Source organism: Amia ocellicauda, chromosome 16, assembly GCF_036373705.1.
Source record: "Amia ocellicauda isolate fAmiCal2 chromosome 16, fAmiCal2.hap1, whole genome shotgun sequence".
Taxonomy (NCBI): Eukaryota; Metazoa; Chordata; class Actinopteri; order Amiiformes; family Amiidae; genus Amia; species Amia ocellicauda.
In genome coordinates, this window is record NC_089865.1 from 21,287,974 (window position 1) to 21,303,118 (window position 15,145).

The 15,145-nt window shown below is 40.6% G+C and overlaps 1 protein-coding gene across 3 annotated transcripts in view; it reads left to right on the forward strand.

Moving 5' to 3' along the window:
* The first annotated feature begins 379 nt into the window (after nt 1-379).
* Nucleotides 380-15,145, forward strand: part of LOC136711831 (glutaminase kidney isoform, mitochondrial) — a 57,630-nt gene continuing 42,864 nt past the window's right edge. For all 3 annotated transcript variants that reach the window (XM_066688349.1, XM_066688350.1, XM_066688351.1), the window contains exon 1: nt 380-812. In XM_066688349.1, the coding sequence (XP_066544446.1) occupies nt 514-812 (299 nt within the window). In that variant the 5' untranslated portion in view covers nt 380-513. The remainder of the gene's footprint in view (nt 813-15,145) is intronic.

The following is a 15,145-nucleotide window of genomic DNA, read 5'->3' on the forward strand; positions in this document are numbered from 1 at the left end:
TGACCTCAGATACACCTGATCTCTTTCCAGACGCCAGTGACTGGGCTGAACACACAGCTAGTTATAGTCCCCCCCTCCATGTGGGGCAAATCGTTAGGCAATCAGCTGTGCGCAAATATTTAGGCACCCTTGTGATCGCAAACACAAGGGAAACACGTGTTTAGCGCTCGTAGTGTCTGCCCTTCACCGGCCTGCATGCCATTCGCGGTAATGCATTCCTCACTGCACCCCATGTGCCGGAAGTGATGCACCTCACTTCTGACGGACACCTCGTCTAGCCAATCGTCGCCCAGAATCGGCGAGGGGCCTAAACAGCCATTGGCAAATAGGGCTCCAGTGGGCGTGGACACAGTGCTCCAGTCCGCAGACCCGCGGTGTTGCGTTAGCTAGTGAGTCATTGCACACCGCACAGCGACTGGACAGTACCGCGCTCAGGAGCTGCTGTATTCTCGGTTATATCCCAGACACAAACACACACACAAAAATCCCAACTCTTAGCTCGACGGGATTGAAATGTTACAGTTTAGGGTTTCGTCAGCGGTAAAGGAGTTGTTTCAGTCCGGCCTCAAGCGCTCTTTGACAGGCATTGCGAGGAATAAAACGTCCCCCGTCCCCTACTTGATCAGCACAGCCTGCCCCGATGCCAGAGCGCTGTGGAGACTGAGGTCCCTCCGCGCCGGGGGACGCCGAGCCCCGCCGCTGGCCGGGAGCCGCTCCTTCTGCACCAAGTCCGGGGACGCCGCGGTCGAGACAGCCGAGCAGCCGAAGCACAATGACACCAGCAAGGAGGCGGCGGCGGCGGCGGCGGAGAAGTAAGTCCGGGCATCTCCTAAGATTAACCGTTTATGATGGAATCGGTTACGCATGTAGGTGCTATATTGCACGTCCCTAGATCAGACAATGAATGGATAGTCGTAATGAATGAACTCTTCGTGAACTGTTCATGAACACTTAATGAGGTGTGTGTGTGTATGTATACGTATATTAATGTGTGTGATATATATATATATATATATATATATATATATATATATATATATATATATATATATAGAGAAAAACGTCTAGCGGAGTCGTTGTAGAAATGGTCAGAGACAGGAAATGCGTTTAGTACGGTGCTGGTGTGACGAGCAGTTGGCGCACATGCTGTGTGGAAGTTGAAGGAGTGGCAGCTTATTTAGTGGCACAGATTCAGCACTATTACCCGGCGCTGGAGGGCTGGGTGGTGCCAGGGCAGCAATGTAAATAAATAAAATAACTTCATCTTCCGGGAACAAAGCATTTGAGTCGCTTTGCATTCGTCTCTGATGCCCACCGCAGCTCAGCCCACTTTCTAGAAACGATCAGCCTGAAGATCAGTGAGATCATGATGTCGCGCCAGGGGGGAGTTGTGGTCCAAAAGTTGAATAAGCACGATCACAAGGGAGGTTTGATTTGTGTTTCATTAGGTTTTTAACACGATTAGTAATAGATTGGTGCTCAGATCCTGCCACTGGTGAACAGGATGTGTCGGCTGTGTGTGTTTATTCAGTTAAACTAATTATGAGAGACATTAACCAGCATTTTATTCAGAGACTGGCATTAGTATACAACTACTGCTACTGCCTCTTTGGTATAACATCCTGATTACAAAAATCAATTTCAAATGATGTTGAATAGCTGTGTTACAAGGAGGAATTTCCAGCTACAGTAGTGCACACACTCATTTCCATTATTGTCTCTTGATCTAAAATCTTAAGGATGTTGGCGTTTGTAAAATCTAAACTAGACATAGGAGCTAAAGTGTGCAGGTTTTTCCCCTTTATACAACCACAGAACTATAAATGACTACTGAGGATTACTACATTACTTGCATCTCTCCAAGCCTTTTTGGTTTGTTGACGCTTCTTTCAATTGACTTTCCTGTTATATGCCATGGGCATCAGCTTTGCAAGGTGGCCATTTCCTCACATACTTCAGACTCACCCTCAAAAAGTATAGATGTGCATATGGTCAAAGGACTACATTAAACAATCTATATACAGGGTTTTAATGCTCTTACATTGAAATCAACAGTAGCTTAAGATGACCAAAATAGTCTTTGTCAATTTTGAGTAGAATCTCCCAAATTATCCCTCTAAAGTATGTCTTTAATGCATAAGGTGGTTGTTATTTAACATTTGCACTTAATTATTTTCAACGTGACCTTGATCTTTTTGATTGACAGTTGGGACCATATTTTGTCTGATCATGACTTGCATTTAAGAAATGATTGTAGTTGTGTTCATCTAAGTTGTAGAGTTTTAACGTTGAGAAATGGTATTTCAAGGAGGATATTTGGCAAAGTTAACATTAAGAAATTACTAATAAATGTAGGTTTATATAACCCATTATGGGTTTGTTACAGATTTTACTTATTCATGAATTCATAGGTGTTAGTTGCCTTAAAGATTGAAAGATTACATTTTGTAGACAGAAATTGGCTTTTAAATCAAAGGAGTCAGTGGAAACTTCTGATGTGAAGCTTCAAATTTGTGCTAAAGGGAAATAACTCCACTGTGCATGAATTTCTACTGAAAGGAGTTTTTGTTTCTGGATTTTTATTGCACTTATTATTGGTCCTTTGTTAATATTCACTTCCATATACGTATCTTGGCTCAAGGTGTCCCTGACTCAATATGTTCTCAATAAGTTAATAGCTTACTCTAATGGGTCCATTCAGGTATGTATACGGACTGAAGTTAATTGTTTGACAGCAGGTGTTTTGTTTTATTGTATAAATAAAAAGGTCTGTGAACTTGAAGCGACAGTGCTAATTGTTGTCAGGCTGTCACTCTTGCTAAAATCCAGGTGACCGTTCCCATTCATTACATGCGTTTGTTGAACTGTGCTTGACGTGAAGTTGTCAGTGCTTTCTAGTAAACTAACTTACTGGATTTCGCAATGTTTAGTATCAGTGATATTCAGGCTCTCCTTCTCCCTTTCATCCCACTGTAAGCTACATCTGCAGCAACAAGGCCTTTACAAGAGAAACGCACACAGTGAAATACCCAGCTGTATAAATGGGTACAAATGTAAGTCACCCTGGATAAGAGTGTCTGCTAAATGACAAATAATGGTAACAAAATGATAACATTACATTACCTGTGAAATATTGTATGAAAAAGGCAGCACAATTTACAATTAAAGGATTGTTGCTTTTTCTTTGCAAAGAGGGGGTTGCATGTTTTAATTGGATGGGAGCATAAGAGGTAACTGCCACACACAGGGAGCAGGGGTATAGGCCAAGTCATATACAGTGAGGGAAAAAAGTATTTGATCCCCTGCTGATTTTGTACGTTTGCCCACTGACAAAGAAATGATCAGTCTATAATTTTAATGGTAGGTGTATTTTAACAGTGAAAAAATCCAGAAAAATGCATTTCATTTAAAAAAGTTATAAATTGATTTGCTTGTTAATGAGGGAAATAAGTATTTGATCCCCTATCAATCAGCAAGATTTCTGGCTCCCAGGTGTCTTTTATACAGGTAACGAGCTGAGATTAGGAGCACTCTCTTAAAGGGAGTGCTCCTAATCTCAGCTCGTTACCTGTATAAAAGATACCTGTCCACAGAAGCTATCAATCAATCAGATTCCAAACTCTCCACCATGGCCAAGACCAAAGAGCTGTCCAAGGATGTCAGGGACAAGATTGTAGACCTACACAAGGCTGGAATGGGCTACAAGGCCATCGCCAAGCAGCTTGGTGAGAAGGTGACAACAGTTGGTGCGATTATTCGCAAATGGAAGAAACACAAAATAACTTTCAGTCTCCCTCTGTCTGGGGCTCCATGCAAGATCTCACCTCGTGGAGTTTCAATGATCATGAGAACGGTGAGGAATCAGCCCAGAACTACATGGGAGGATCTTGTTAACGATCTCAAGGCAGCTGGGACCATAGTCACCAAGAAAACAATTGGTAACACACTACGCCGTGAAGGACTGAAATCCTGCAGCGCCCGCAAGGTCCCCCTGCTCAAGAAAGCACATGTACAGACCCGTCTGAAGTTTGCCAATGAACATCTGAATGATTCAGAGGAGAACTGGGTGAAAGTGTTGTGGTCAGAGCTCTTTGACATCAACTCAACTCGGCATGTTTGGAGGAAGAGGAATGACCCCAAGAACACCATCCCCACCGTCAAACATGGAGGTGGAAACCTTATGCTTTGGGGGTGTTTTTCTGCTAAGGGGACAGGACAACTGCACCGCATCAAAGGGACGATGGACGGGGCCATGTACCATCAAATCTTGGGTGAGAACCTCCTTCCCGCAGCCAGGGCATTGAAAATGGGTTGTGGATGGGTATTCCAGCATGACAATGACCCAAAACACACAGCCAAGGCAACAAAGGAGTGGCTCAAGAAGAAGCACATTAAGGTCCTGGAGTGGCCTAGCCAGTCTCCAGACCTTAATCCCATAGAAAATCTGTGGAGTGAGCTGAAGGTTCGAGTTGCCAAACGTCAGCCTCGAAACCTTAATGACTTGGAGAGGATCTGCAAAGAGGAGTGGGACAAAATCCCTCCTGAGATGTGTGCAAACCTGGTGGCCAACTACAAGAAACGTCTGACCTCTGTGATTGCCAACAAGGGTTTTGCCACCAAGTACTAAGTCGAAGGGGTCAAATACTTATTTCCCTCATTAACATGCAAATCAATGTATAACTTTTTTGAAATGCGTTTTTCTGGATTTTGTTGTTGTTATTCTGTCTCTCACTGTTAAAATACATTTCTTTGTCAGTGGGCAAACGTACAAAATCAGCAGGGGATCAAATACTTATTTCCCCCACTGTAATTGGAATGGTTTCTGGTAGTACGGGGAATGTAAGAGATGAGGCAGATGCAATACCCCCCCCACACACACACTTTTCAGGGTTGACTCTCAGACTCCAAGCTATACTTTTCTTTGCTTGATTAGATCATACCACAAAATCTCCATACCTTCTCTGCTGTTTAGTTGTAACTCGATAACAATCTACTTCAAATTAATAATCAGTGGTTAGTAGCAAATGAGAATTGGAGCTCTCTCCGGATTATAATTGTCAACCAATCATGTAGATTTCCAACACTTTGCTAACCAGGGGTAAAAACAGCCCTGATTTTTATTTCCAAATGCATCTGGAAGAAGCAGCAGGACTCCATACAGTAGCCTGTGTGAGAGCAAGTCTCATGTTGTGTCTTAAAGAAACAAACTTTCTTCTCTGTGTTAGCAGCCACATGGTATGTGAGCTCAGTTTCATTTTCTGAGGCAAAGATGACTGAATAGCCCACAACAGCACACGTGGCACTGTTTCCCCTGTTTCAAGGCTCACATCCTATTCATTGTGACAGAGCAGGTACCTTCTTTGGGAACCGATTTGACTCATTTCCCAAAATGCAGATTAGCAGGTTATGCTTTTCCTGTGATATAAATCCCCTGCTTACTGGAGCTCAGCCCAGCGTCAGGTTTGGCAGTAATGCATGTAGCATCGTTTAGTTCATAAGTTTCACATTTTAACATTTAAGTCAAGCAAGTCAGGTCAATTAATTGTTCAGCTGGGGGAGAATAGTATAAAAAATCCAAGTTGCCTTCCTAATTGATTTGATTCAGAAGTCTCACTGCAGTGACCACTTCTATCAAGGTCAACAGATTGTGTTACAATAAAACTTTAAAACTTGACTTACATTAAGAAAATACTTTTTTTCATTAACCTATTTCTTATATTTTTGGAAGTTTGGGCGATACACAATGTATACCTCGATATGCCTTGTTTTTATCCAATCAAGCTACAAAATAAGACCAAAGACATTTAAACAAGTCTTTATTTAATCATTAAATATGCAAAACTAACAAATACTACATGCAGGCTTTCATGGTAAATATATGCAGAATGCAATATATAACAGTGCAAGTGGTTGTGTTTACTATTACGTGTGTTATGTTATGTGATGTGTGTATGTGTGTGTATATGTACACTCACCTAAAGGATTATTAGGAACACCATACTAATACTGTGTTTGACCCCCTTTCGCCTTCAGAACTGCCTTAATTCTACGTGGCATTGATTCAACAAGGTGCTGAAAGCATTCTTTAGAAATGTTGGCCCATATTGATAGGATAGCATCTTGCAGTTGATGGAGATTTGTGGGATGCACATCCAGGGCACGAAGCTCCCGTTCCACCACATCCCAAAGATGCTCTATTGGGTTGAGATCTGGTGACTGTGGGGGCCAGTTTAGTACAGTGAACTCATTGTCATTTTCAAGAAACCAATTTGAAATGATTCGATCTTTGTGACATGGTGCATTATCCAGCTGGAAGTAGCCATCAGAGGATGGGTACATGGTGGTCATAAAGGGATGGACATGGTCAGAAACAATGCTCAGGTAGGCCGTGGCATTTAAACGATGCCCAATTGGCACTAAGGGGCCTAAAGTGTGCCAAGAAAACATCCCCCACACCATTACACCACCACCACCAGCCTGCACAGTGGTAACAAGGCATGATGGATCCATGTTCTCATTCTGTTTACGCCAAATTCTGACTCTACCATCTGAATGTCTCAACAGAAATCGAGACTCATCAGACCAGGCAACATTTTTCCAGTCTTCAACTGTCCAATTTTGGTGAGCTTGTGCAAATCGTAGTCTCTTTTTCCTATTTGTAGTGGAGATGAGTGGTACCCGGTGGGGTCTTCTGCTGTTGTAGCCCATCCGCCTCAAGGTTGTGCGTGTTGTGGCTTCACAAATGCTTTGCTGCATACCTCGGTTGTAACGAGTGGTTATTTCAGTCAAAGTTGCTCTTCTATCAGCTTGAATCAGTCGGCCCATTCTCCTCTGATATCTAGCATCAACAAGGCATTTTCGCCCACAGGACTGCCGCATACTGGATGTTTTTCCCTTTTCACACCATTCTTTGTAAACCCTAGAAATGGTTGTGCGTGAAAATCCCAGTAAATGAGCAGATTGTGAAATACTCAGACCGGCCCGTCTGGCACCAACAACCCTGCCACGCTCCAAATTGCTTAAATCACCTTTCTTTCCCATTCAGACATTCAGTTTGGAGTTCAGGAGATTGTCTTGACCAGGACCACACCCCTAAATGCATTGAAGCAACTGCCATGTGATTGGTTGGTTAGATAATTGCATTAATGAGAAATTGAACAGGTATTCCTAATAATCCTTTAGGTGAGTGTATATATATGTATATATATATATATATACACACACACACACACATGATTTACTGTCACATAACAATAACACAAGTAATAGTAATCACGCAACGCATGTGTTGTAAAATGGTACAGATTCAGTTATATTTACCACAGCCGGGTTTACATTGGCGCATTAACATCTGCTGGACAGGGACATTTCTTCTCTGACTGTCGCGGTTCGATTATACTCTACCGGTACAGCACGTGTTAATACTAAATAGTTATATTAATAATAATAATAATAATAATAATAAAAGCTGTTATACCACTTCACCATCTAATGCAACTTTCTGCATCTGTTTGCATTGCTTTCCAATTTATTAAAATACAAACAAACTCTTATTCTTTAATTTTATACAAATTATATCTAAATTAGCGGGGGTGGGGGTGCGATCGTGTATTGTCGTGGGTGCTGCTTGCAGATCGAGTTTAGCCCGAGAGCGGGGCGTTCCTTATGCGCTTGCGCATTAAAGTATCTCATGGTTGTGTTGGTTATTGTGTGTCAGTTCTCTCTCCTCATGTCTGTCTGTGTTTCTGATGCACATTTCTTGCCGCACCCGGCACGTGTGGAAGAACCGAGCAGAACGCAAAGCGTCCAAATGACGAAAAATACTGCCGTAAAGTGTGCGATTTGCGACAGCACGATATAAACGATAGAACATAATATGAAACGATAGACGTTTTTCTGTCGTCATACGATATATATCGTCATATCGCACAGCCCTACTTGGTGGTATATAATTATCACTATGATTCATTCATTTGGGTAATGTGTTTAAGGCAGCTTTCTTGGTTTAATCTCTGCTATGAAACGGTGCCACCAAAAGCATATTTTTTTCTATTGCATTTAGTGCCGTCTAGAGTGTTCTAGGCTAGGCATGATGTGGGAAAACTGTGGGAACCCTTAGAGCAGAAAATTTGGCAGACACACAAGAATCTTGATTGTGAAGGTTGAGCTGTTGGGTTTGTGTACAGCAGTCATATGACATTTTGGGAGGCGACGCTGTGAGTGAGTGTGTCCATCACTGAATCGTGGTTTTGAATTCAGCAATACAGCTATCTAGGCCTTTAAAATCTTAGAAAATGCACGTCAGCTCTGATCAATACATATAAATTATAGCTGAGAAATACACTTGATTAGACTGGGTAGGGAAGATGATGCATTTGTAGCATAAAGGCTGGTTTATATTTCTGCGTCTGCTTCTCTGCGTACACACTTGCACGTAAGAGTGACGCGTCCATAGGGGGCAGTGTCGCATGAACATCACAATCTTTACTAACTAAACTCGATATCTATGGTGCACCTACGATTGTATGGATGTAAATTAACACATACTGTTAATGACGTTATTTTATTATTATTATTACAGAAACTACACGCACACACACACAAATTGCATCCTGTATGTGCAGGTCTCTATCGTCTTGCTATTGTTGGCTACACACTTAACACTAGAACATTCATACACACGTCTCTACGTATGTGAATTTCTCCTGCATATCCGATCTTATATATTACTATATATTTTTAATTGGATACATATATGGCGTTTCTGCTGTTAAACTCCTCAAAATTAATGAGCTATAAATACGTTCTTCTCCAACCGCCACATTCGCAGTTCATGTGATAATATAGTACATATAGACGACAATATGGGCTTTGTAATCAAATTAGAAATATTTATAATCATGTTTATTGGTGAAACACGCTATTTGCTACACACATATTTGCTATAATATATTAATTATATTTATGTATTTTATTAGATTTGCACTTGATATAGCGCTCGTCTGATCGGCTCGGCAACTTTCCTTTGGAATTAAATCCTGATCATGTTGTAAACTGGATCAATGCCTTGATCAGTCACTGTTTGATCATGATGCTAATTGTTCATTCCATCCACGGAAAGCAAATTACATTTAACCTTTCGTCCAAAATTGCCAAGCACGAAATACGTGGGCATTTCGTGTGATAAAATGAGAATTATCTTAACGAAATGTGCAGTTCGAGGGACAAAATACTAATTATGTGGACAAATGCGTTTTGTGGATGCATTTTAAATACTTTCGTATGTCACCACATCGTTTCTCTGCGGCGGCGCTACGCACAGACGCACATCGCACACCAGCCCCCAGCACTGCGCAACTGGCCGCGTCTCTCAGAATTTCAATCAGCGCTGGCCTGACGCAGAAACGCACAGACACGCTGTTGAGATCTCGGAGTTGTGCGCGTCTGCGGGCCTCTGCGGGCTACGCTTACCGACAAACCCCTGTTTTGCGTCGCTACGCAGAGACGCAGACGCGGACCTACGCAGAAATATAAATCGGCCTTCAGGTACACTTATACATTTCAGTTAAAGAAGTGAATTTAAGTATCACCTTATCAAGAATCCTAGAATCTTGTAGAACTCAATTTATGCAATAATTGGACGCAGACACCAATTCCAAAGATATCAATTCTCAAATGTATTAATAACAAAGATAAAATGTATTCAAATTCACTCAAGATCAACAAATCAAAGACAAATATGATGACACACAAAACGTTACACAAAATTACAAACACATTGACTACAATACTGGTTAGTAAGACGAAGGTTAGTCTCTCATTAGTATTGTTAGTTGGACATTAAATAACTAATGCAGGTTAGTATTTATGTCATAACTTATATATATGTCTCATTTACATTTGGGTGCCGAGAAAGATCCTATCATTTCTTGTTACCACAGTTCTCCCTAATTGATTACTGTTCAATGATTAAGGATATGCAGAGCCACCTATAATCTAGTGTCTATTAACGCGTGTCAATTTCAGGTCCGTGTGGTTTGGAAGAAAGTCAGTCCGTTCCGGCTTTGTCCGATAACTTCCACTTCAGTCGATGCATCTGGAACTTGGGGTTTCGCGAAAGTAGAGTCTTTTCCAAACAGATTTTCCACTGGTTTGAAGGCTCCAAGGTTGTGCACAGGATGTCTTCTTTGTAAGCAGGGTTTTCCACTGTAGTTACTTGAAGACAAAGTCTTTGAGGAAAGCAGGGCCTTGTTAGTTTCCAAGGGTCAAGTTTCTTAAGACTCAATAGCTATTTAAATGACTGAACACTTTTGTATTGCAGTCGACGTAGTCAATTTTCCAGCTGTAAAACACCACTGATCAGATGGGTACAGGCGGGCATGCGCAGTTTCTAAAGTTCTTTAATAAAGTTCTTTAAAGAATTCTTCGTACGGCTCAATCTCCTTCTCCCAGTTTAACTCTTCTCTTGCCGGCAAAGACTTGGTTGGTTTGGCCCATACTCGGTGCCATCCTTTGACTGCCACTTTGATATAGAACAGTTCACGTGCCGATGAGCTCAGGAAATCTGATAAGTTTGCTGATAAGGTCTTCTTTAGATCAGAGCTTCAACTAAGGCTCTGAATGCTCTTATCAAAATACACCCCCACTTAACGCTACACATTTATCACATCTCATCTCGTCACTCTTGACCTTGCCATTGGAAGTGCTTTTCACTTTGTCTAATGTGCCAGGCTGTCTCAACAAGGTGTACCATTCAGGACATTTGTAAACAAACTTTACATGAAGTAGGCCTAATTATTCTAGCTGTAGGAGGACCTGTAATTTCACTTTCTAAAACTGCTCTGCATTATACAGCACCAGACTATTTACAGGCAACATCAGTGACATGCATTGATGATACTACTTGTCTGTGGCAAAAACATTACATTTCATGTTTTTTGTTACATTCAAATGAAAAGAAAAGCAAAAAGACAATGAGTATACACTATTGTCTCAATTACTCTACATGTATTTCTGGTGACATGTTATCAAATAAACCAGATCATAAAATAAGTACTTGATTTTATGTCATTTGAAACATGAAACAGGACATGTTAAAGAAAAGCTTCCTTATTTGCAGAATTTCAATCTCCCTGTTCAGTTATGAAGATGTTATGAACCCCTGTTCAAGGTTCCTACAAAATTTTCTCCACTGCAAACAAATTTTGATTTGGCAGATAATTTACATTTTTTTTCCCTCTCCAAAGGACTATAGTGAATACTGTTTGCTGAAATATTTAAATGAAGTAGCCTTTTTTTTGTGAAGGCTTATAGGTACTCTGTTGGCTTTGACTTTGAATACAATTATTAACCGTTTTAACATTTTGTTGAATGCAATATATTTGTGTGTATTCTGGTTAGGAATTATTTTAATAATGGAAAAACACATTTTCTATTTTTATCAGTTTTTATTTTGTTGTAGAACATTAGGAACCTTGGTTGTGAGTATCAGGTTCTGGGATTTGGAACATACTAATGTTTGATTTGGTTCCCTTCGGCTGTAGAGGCTGCTGGTTAATGTACAGTACCACATCCCAAGGGCAGCACTGGTGCCAGTGAGCCGTCGGTATGCTGGCATGCCTTTAGTTACATGGGCATTTATTAGCATCTCCTTCCTTTGCACATTGCACATAATTCACTTGTCTGGCTCATGAGTTGAATACTTGCCTTGCGGACGTTTCCTGCACGACCCAATACACTCATACTTTGGAAAGGATTCTGGAGAGACAGACTGGCTCTGCAGCACAGGCCTACTCCAGGTAACCAAGCATAATGTCAAGAATAGCAGGGAATGAGCTCCACCATAGACCCTGGGCATGCAGACCCTCAGTTGAGCTCCTGGATGTAGTGAATTATAGTGGCTTGAACTGATGAGCTGGGACTTGCATGTCTTGAGTGCGTTCCATCTTCGGAGTCCTGCTCACGTTACAAGCTTGGGCTCTGATACCAGGTGCTGTTGAGCAGGATAATGTAGATGGTGTGTTTATACCTCACACAGCAGACCTTTTCTTTGTTTTGTTTTTCATCTTCTCAGATCTGGATTTCAATCCAATAGGGTTTGATTTAATTGCAAACGGAAGCACTTTCTGGTTAAAGTATGTAGTCTTGTGGAACAGGTCGTGCATAGATCTGGTTGACAGATCTTGTTTATACCCATAACACAGCATGTGGGGAAGCACTTGCAAGTATCTGAAGAGTCATCTCTGGTTCACCTGCTTGGTATTTGAGTTTCCATAATGGGTTGATTGGGTGTGGGATGTAATGTTTAATCTGAGACCAATTCCTGCTGCTCTGCATTGTCTGCTGTGAGTTGTACTTAACAAATGAAGACGACGTCTGAGTGCAGATGTAAAATCCATTTCCTTTCACGCTAGATTAGAATAGACTGTCATCAATTGAGTGATAATATGCCTTTGATTAGTTAAGCACAATGACAGAAGAGCTATAAGCTTAATTATCTCAGCAGCTGTCTTTTGTTTTGTGAACCTTGTCCCAGGATTAGTTCGTAATAGACCTTTTGTGAGATCTGTAATAGTTGGTAAGCTCACGTTACAAAGAAATAGACAAATAGAAAGTTGCATACCAAAGTCAGTGTATATACACTGCACCCATATTTTTCTGTTTGCTATACTCAATCCGTTTATTGTTCAGCGCTTCAGCATCTTCACAGTTGACATCTGCCTTTAATTCTACTGGGAAAAGGCTGTAAAGAGACCATTGTCTGGCTATAAATCCGTGGAACCCCGGGGGCTTTAATACACGTCAACATTCGCTGTTATTGCTCTTTGACCGTGGAATATGAAGCCATTCCTTAAAAAAGTGACGCCGTAATTTCACAGGCCAAAGATGGATCTCTTCGTCATAGTTGTCCTGTAACCAGTTGGCAGATGTGAAGCATGCAAAGGGGCTTAAACGCACCCCAGGTTTGAATTGGAATGCATATGTGCTTTTTCTTTTAAAGTTGATCAGGCCTTATTAAAATTAAATATTAAATATTGTTGTCACTTGCAGTAATAGCAGCATACACAACAAGGCTGCAGATACTACTGTGATTTATTGGTTCGGATTGTCCAGTGTTAATACAATCATAATATCAACAAACCTTGTCAAATGCCCCTGTATCATTGTGATATCCAGTGAAAGCAAACATTAAACTTTTTTTTAACAAACCTTGTTAAACTGAATCGGTGCTTTTTATCAGACATAAATATTTGCTTTCTTGAATGGTAAACTGATAGAAGATAAGGACTCCACACAGTAACTGTTAATGCGTGCTGTCGGAAGGGATGTTTATGGCAAAATTGCTCAGGGTGTGTCCTTTGGAATAATGATATAGTGAAAATGCAGTATTTTCATTGAAACAGACTCCTTTTTGGCAAAGGCTAAATGATTTTCTCCTGCAGGCGACGCAGACGAGTCTGTCGAATGCTGGGATTGCCATGGATACCATTTGAGTCATGATAGCTGGTGCTGAAAAAAGGAAGAGCATCATGTTAATGTTAATGCAGCCATGACTGTACGATGCTCCCGTACTGCAGAGCATCTGTCCCATTGGCTTTCCTTGAAAATAAGCCTGAGCGATACCAAGGGCATGTGCATCCTGAAGCACAATATTGTGCGGGTGTCGTACACTTTGTGGAGGGTTATTTGAATACCAAATCAGCCCCTCCTTTTTTTTTTTTTTTCACCCCACATAATTTAAGCTTTTATTTGCTAGAACATTTCTTCACCTTTCTAATGAGAACCTTCATACCTTGTTTTGGTTTCAGACCTGTGAGGAATACTCTTTTAAATATTGACCTGTATTTTTAAAATAATTAGCTCACTGCCTTTTTATAAAATAAACAATTGATTTGCCTAAATGTAAAGACCTATAACACAATTGCTCATCTCTTAGTGCTCACAAAGTGTGTTGCTGTACACGTAGCTAATGTTAATGGTATCATGTGGCAATACTGTCATTCCCTCCCCCACTATTGAAACATTGTTGCCTACACTTCTTGGTTCTCTGGTATATAGGGAGAGGCTGCACCCAATCTATTGTAGGACATATAAGGGCATGATTTTTTGAAGGATTTACTAATGAAGGTAGTACAGTATGCATGTTTACTGTAACATTTAAAGCTTATACATTTGCCCCAAATAGTTTCAAAATTCTCTATGAATAAATATATTTACCAACTTTAGAAAGTCGGGCCTTTCATCAGAGAGAATTATTTCAATTATTCTTAAATTACTTATATTCTAGACATACTTCTAAAACAGCTGGCACCTGGTTAACAAGAGCAGTGAAAGCAGTGTCATCTTTTGCAAACATTTCACTAATGGGTTTCATCTATTGCCACCGTGTTAGTTATGTGTGGAAAAAGCACAGTAATGGCACCAATCCTTAGTTGTGACAGATTGTCAGTGTGTACGGTACTTGAAATTGATTGGATTTTTTGTCTTCTGGTTTTGTATTTCCTTTAACATCAGTTCCCTGGATATCTTTTTATAGGAAGAGATTAGTTTAAAGGCGACATATATCCCTCCCCTCTGCTTAAAAAGATTCCCTGATCTCGTATACTGGCCCTGTTCGGCTCAACAAGTGACCCGAGCCAGGGGATCAATCGCGCACTGCGTTGTCAGGGAAACCAGAATCCTGGTCTACTTCATTAGTACTTTCAGTTGGAGCCGGAAGTAATTACTTTCCTTTTAAATTAAAAGCGAAGGAAAGAAAAAGACTCCAAAAACATGCATTACTCTCAATTTTTCTTAGAAGCACCGAAGATAAAATTAGGAGAAATTAGTGCTCTATTTATATAATGTAGCACCCCAACCCCAATTCATAAACAATGGTCACTTTATTAAACTACACTAAGATTTAAAGGCTGGGGGCCCTGGGTACGATACAAAAAAAAACCCTCCTGTGTTTGTTATTAATGTAGAATAATAAATGGCGGTGCCTCCACTTAGTAGAAATTAAATGTACTCTGATGTAAATACCCCTACTAAGAATTAAACTAAATAAGAAACAGTTACCATATGTATGGAGCCAATAAACAATATTTTACTAAAACAATTGTAAATAAAAAAAATGTATATGTAAAATATTCTCACTACAGCA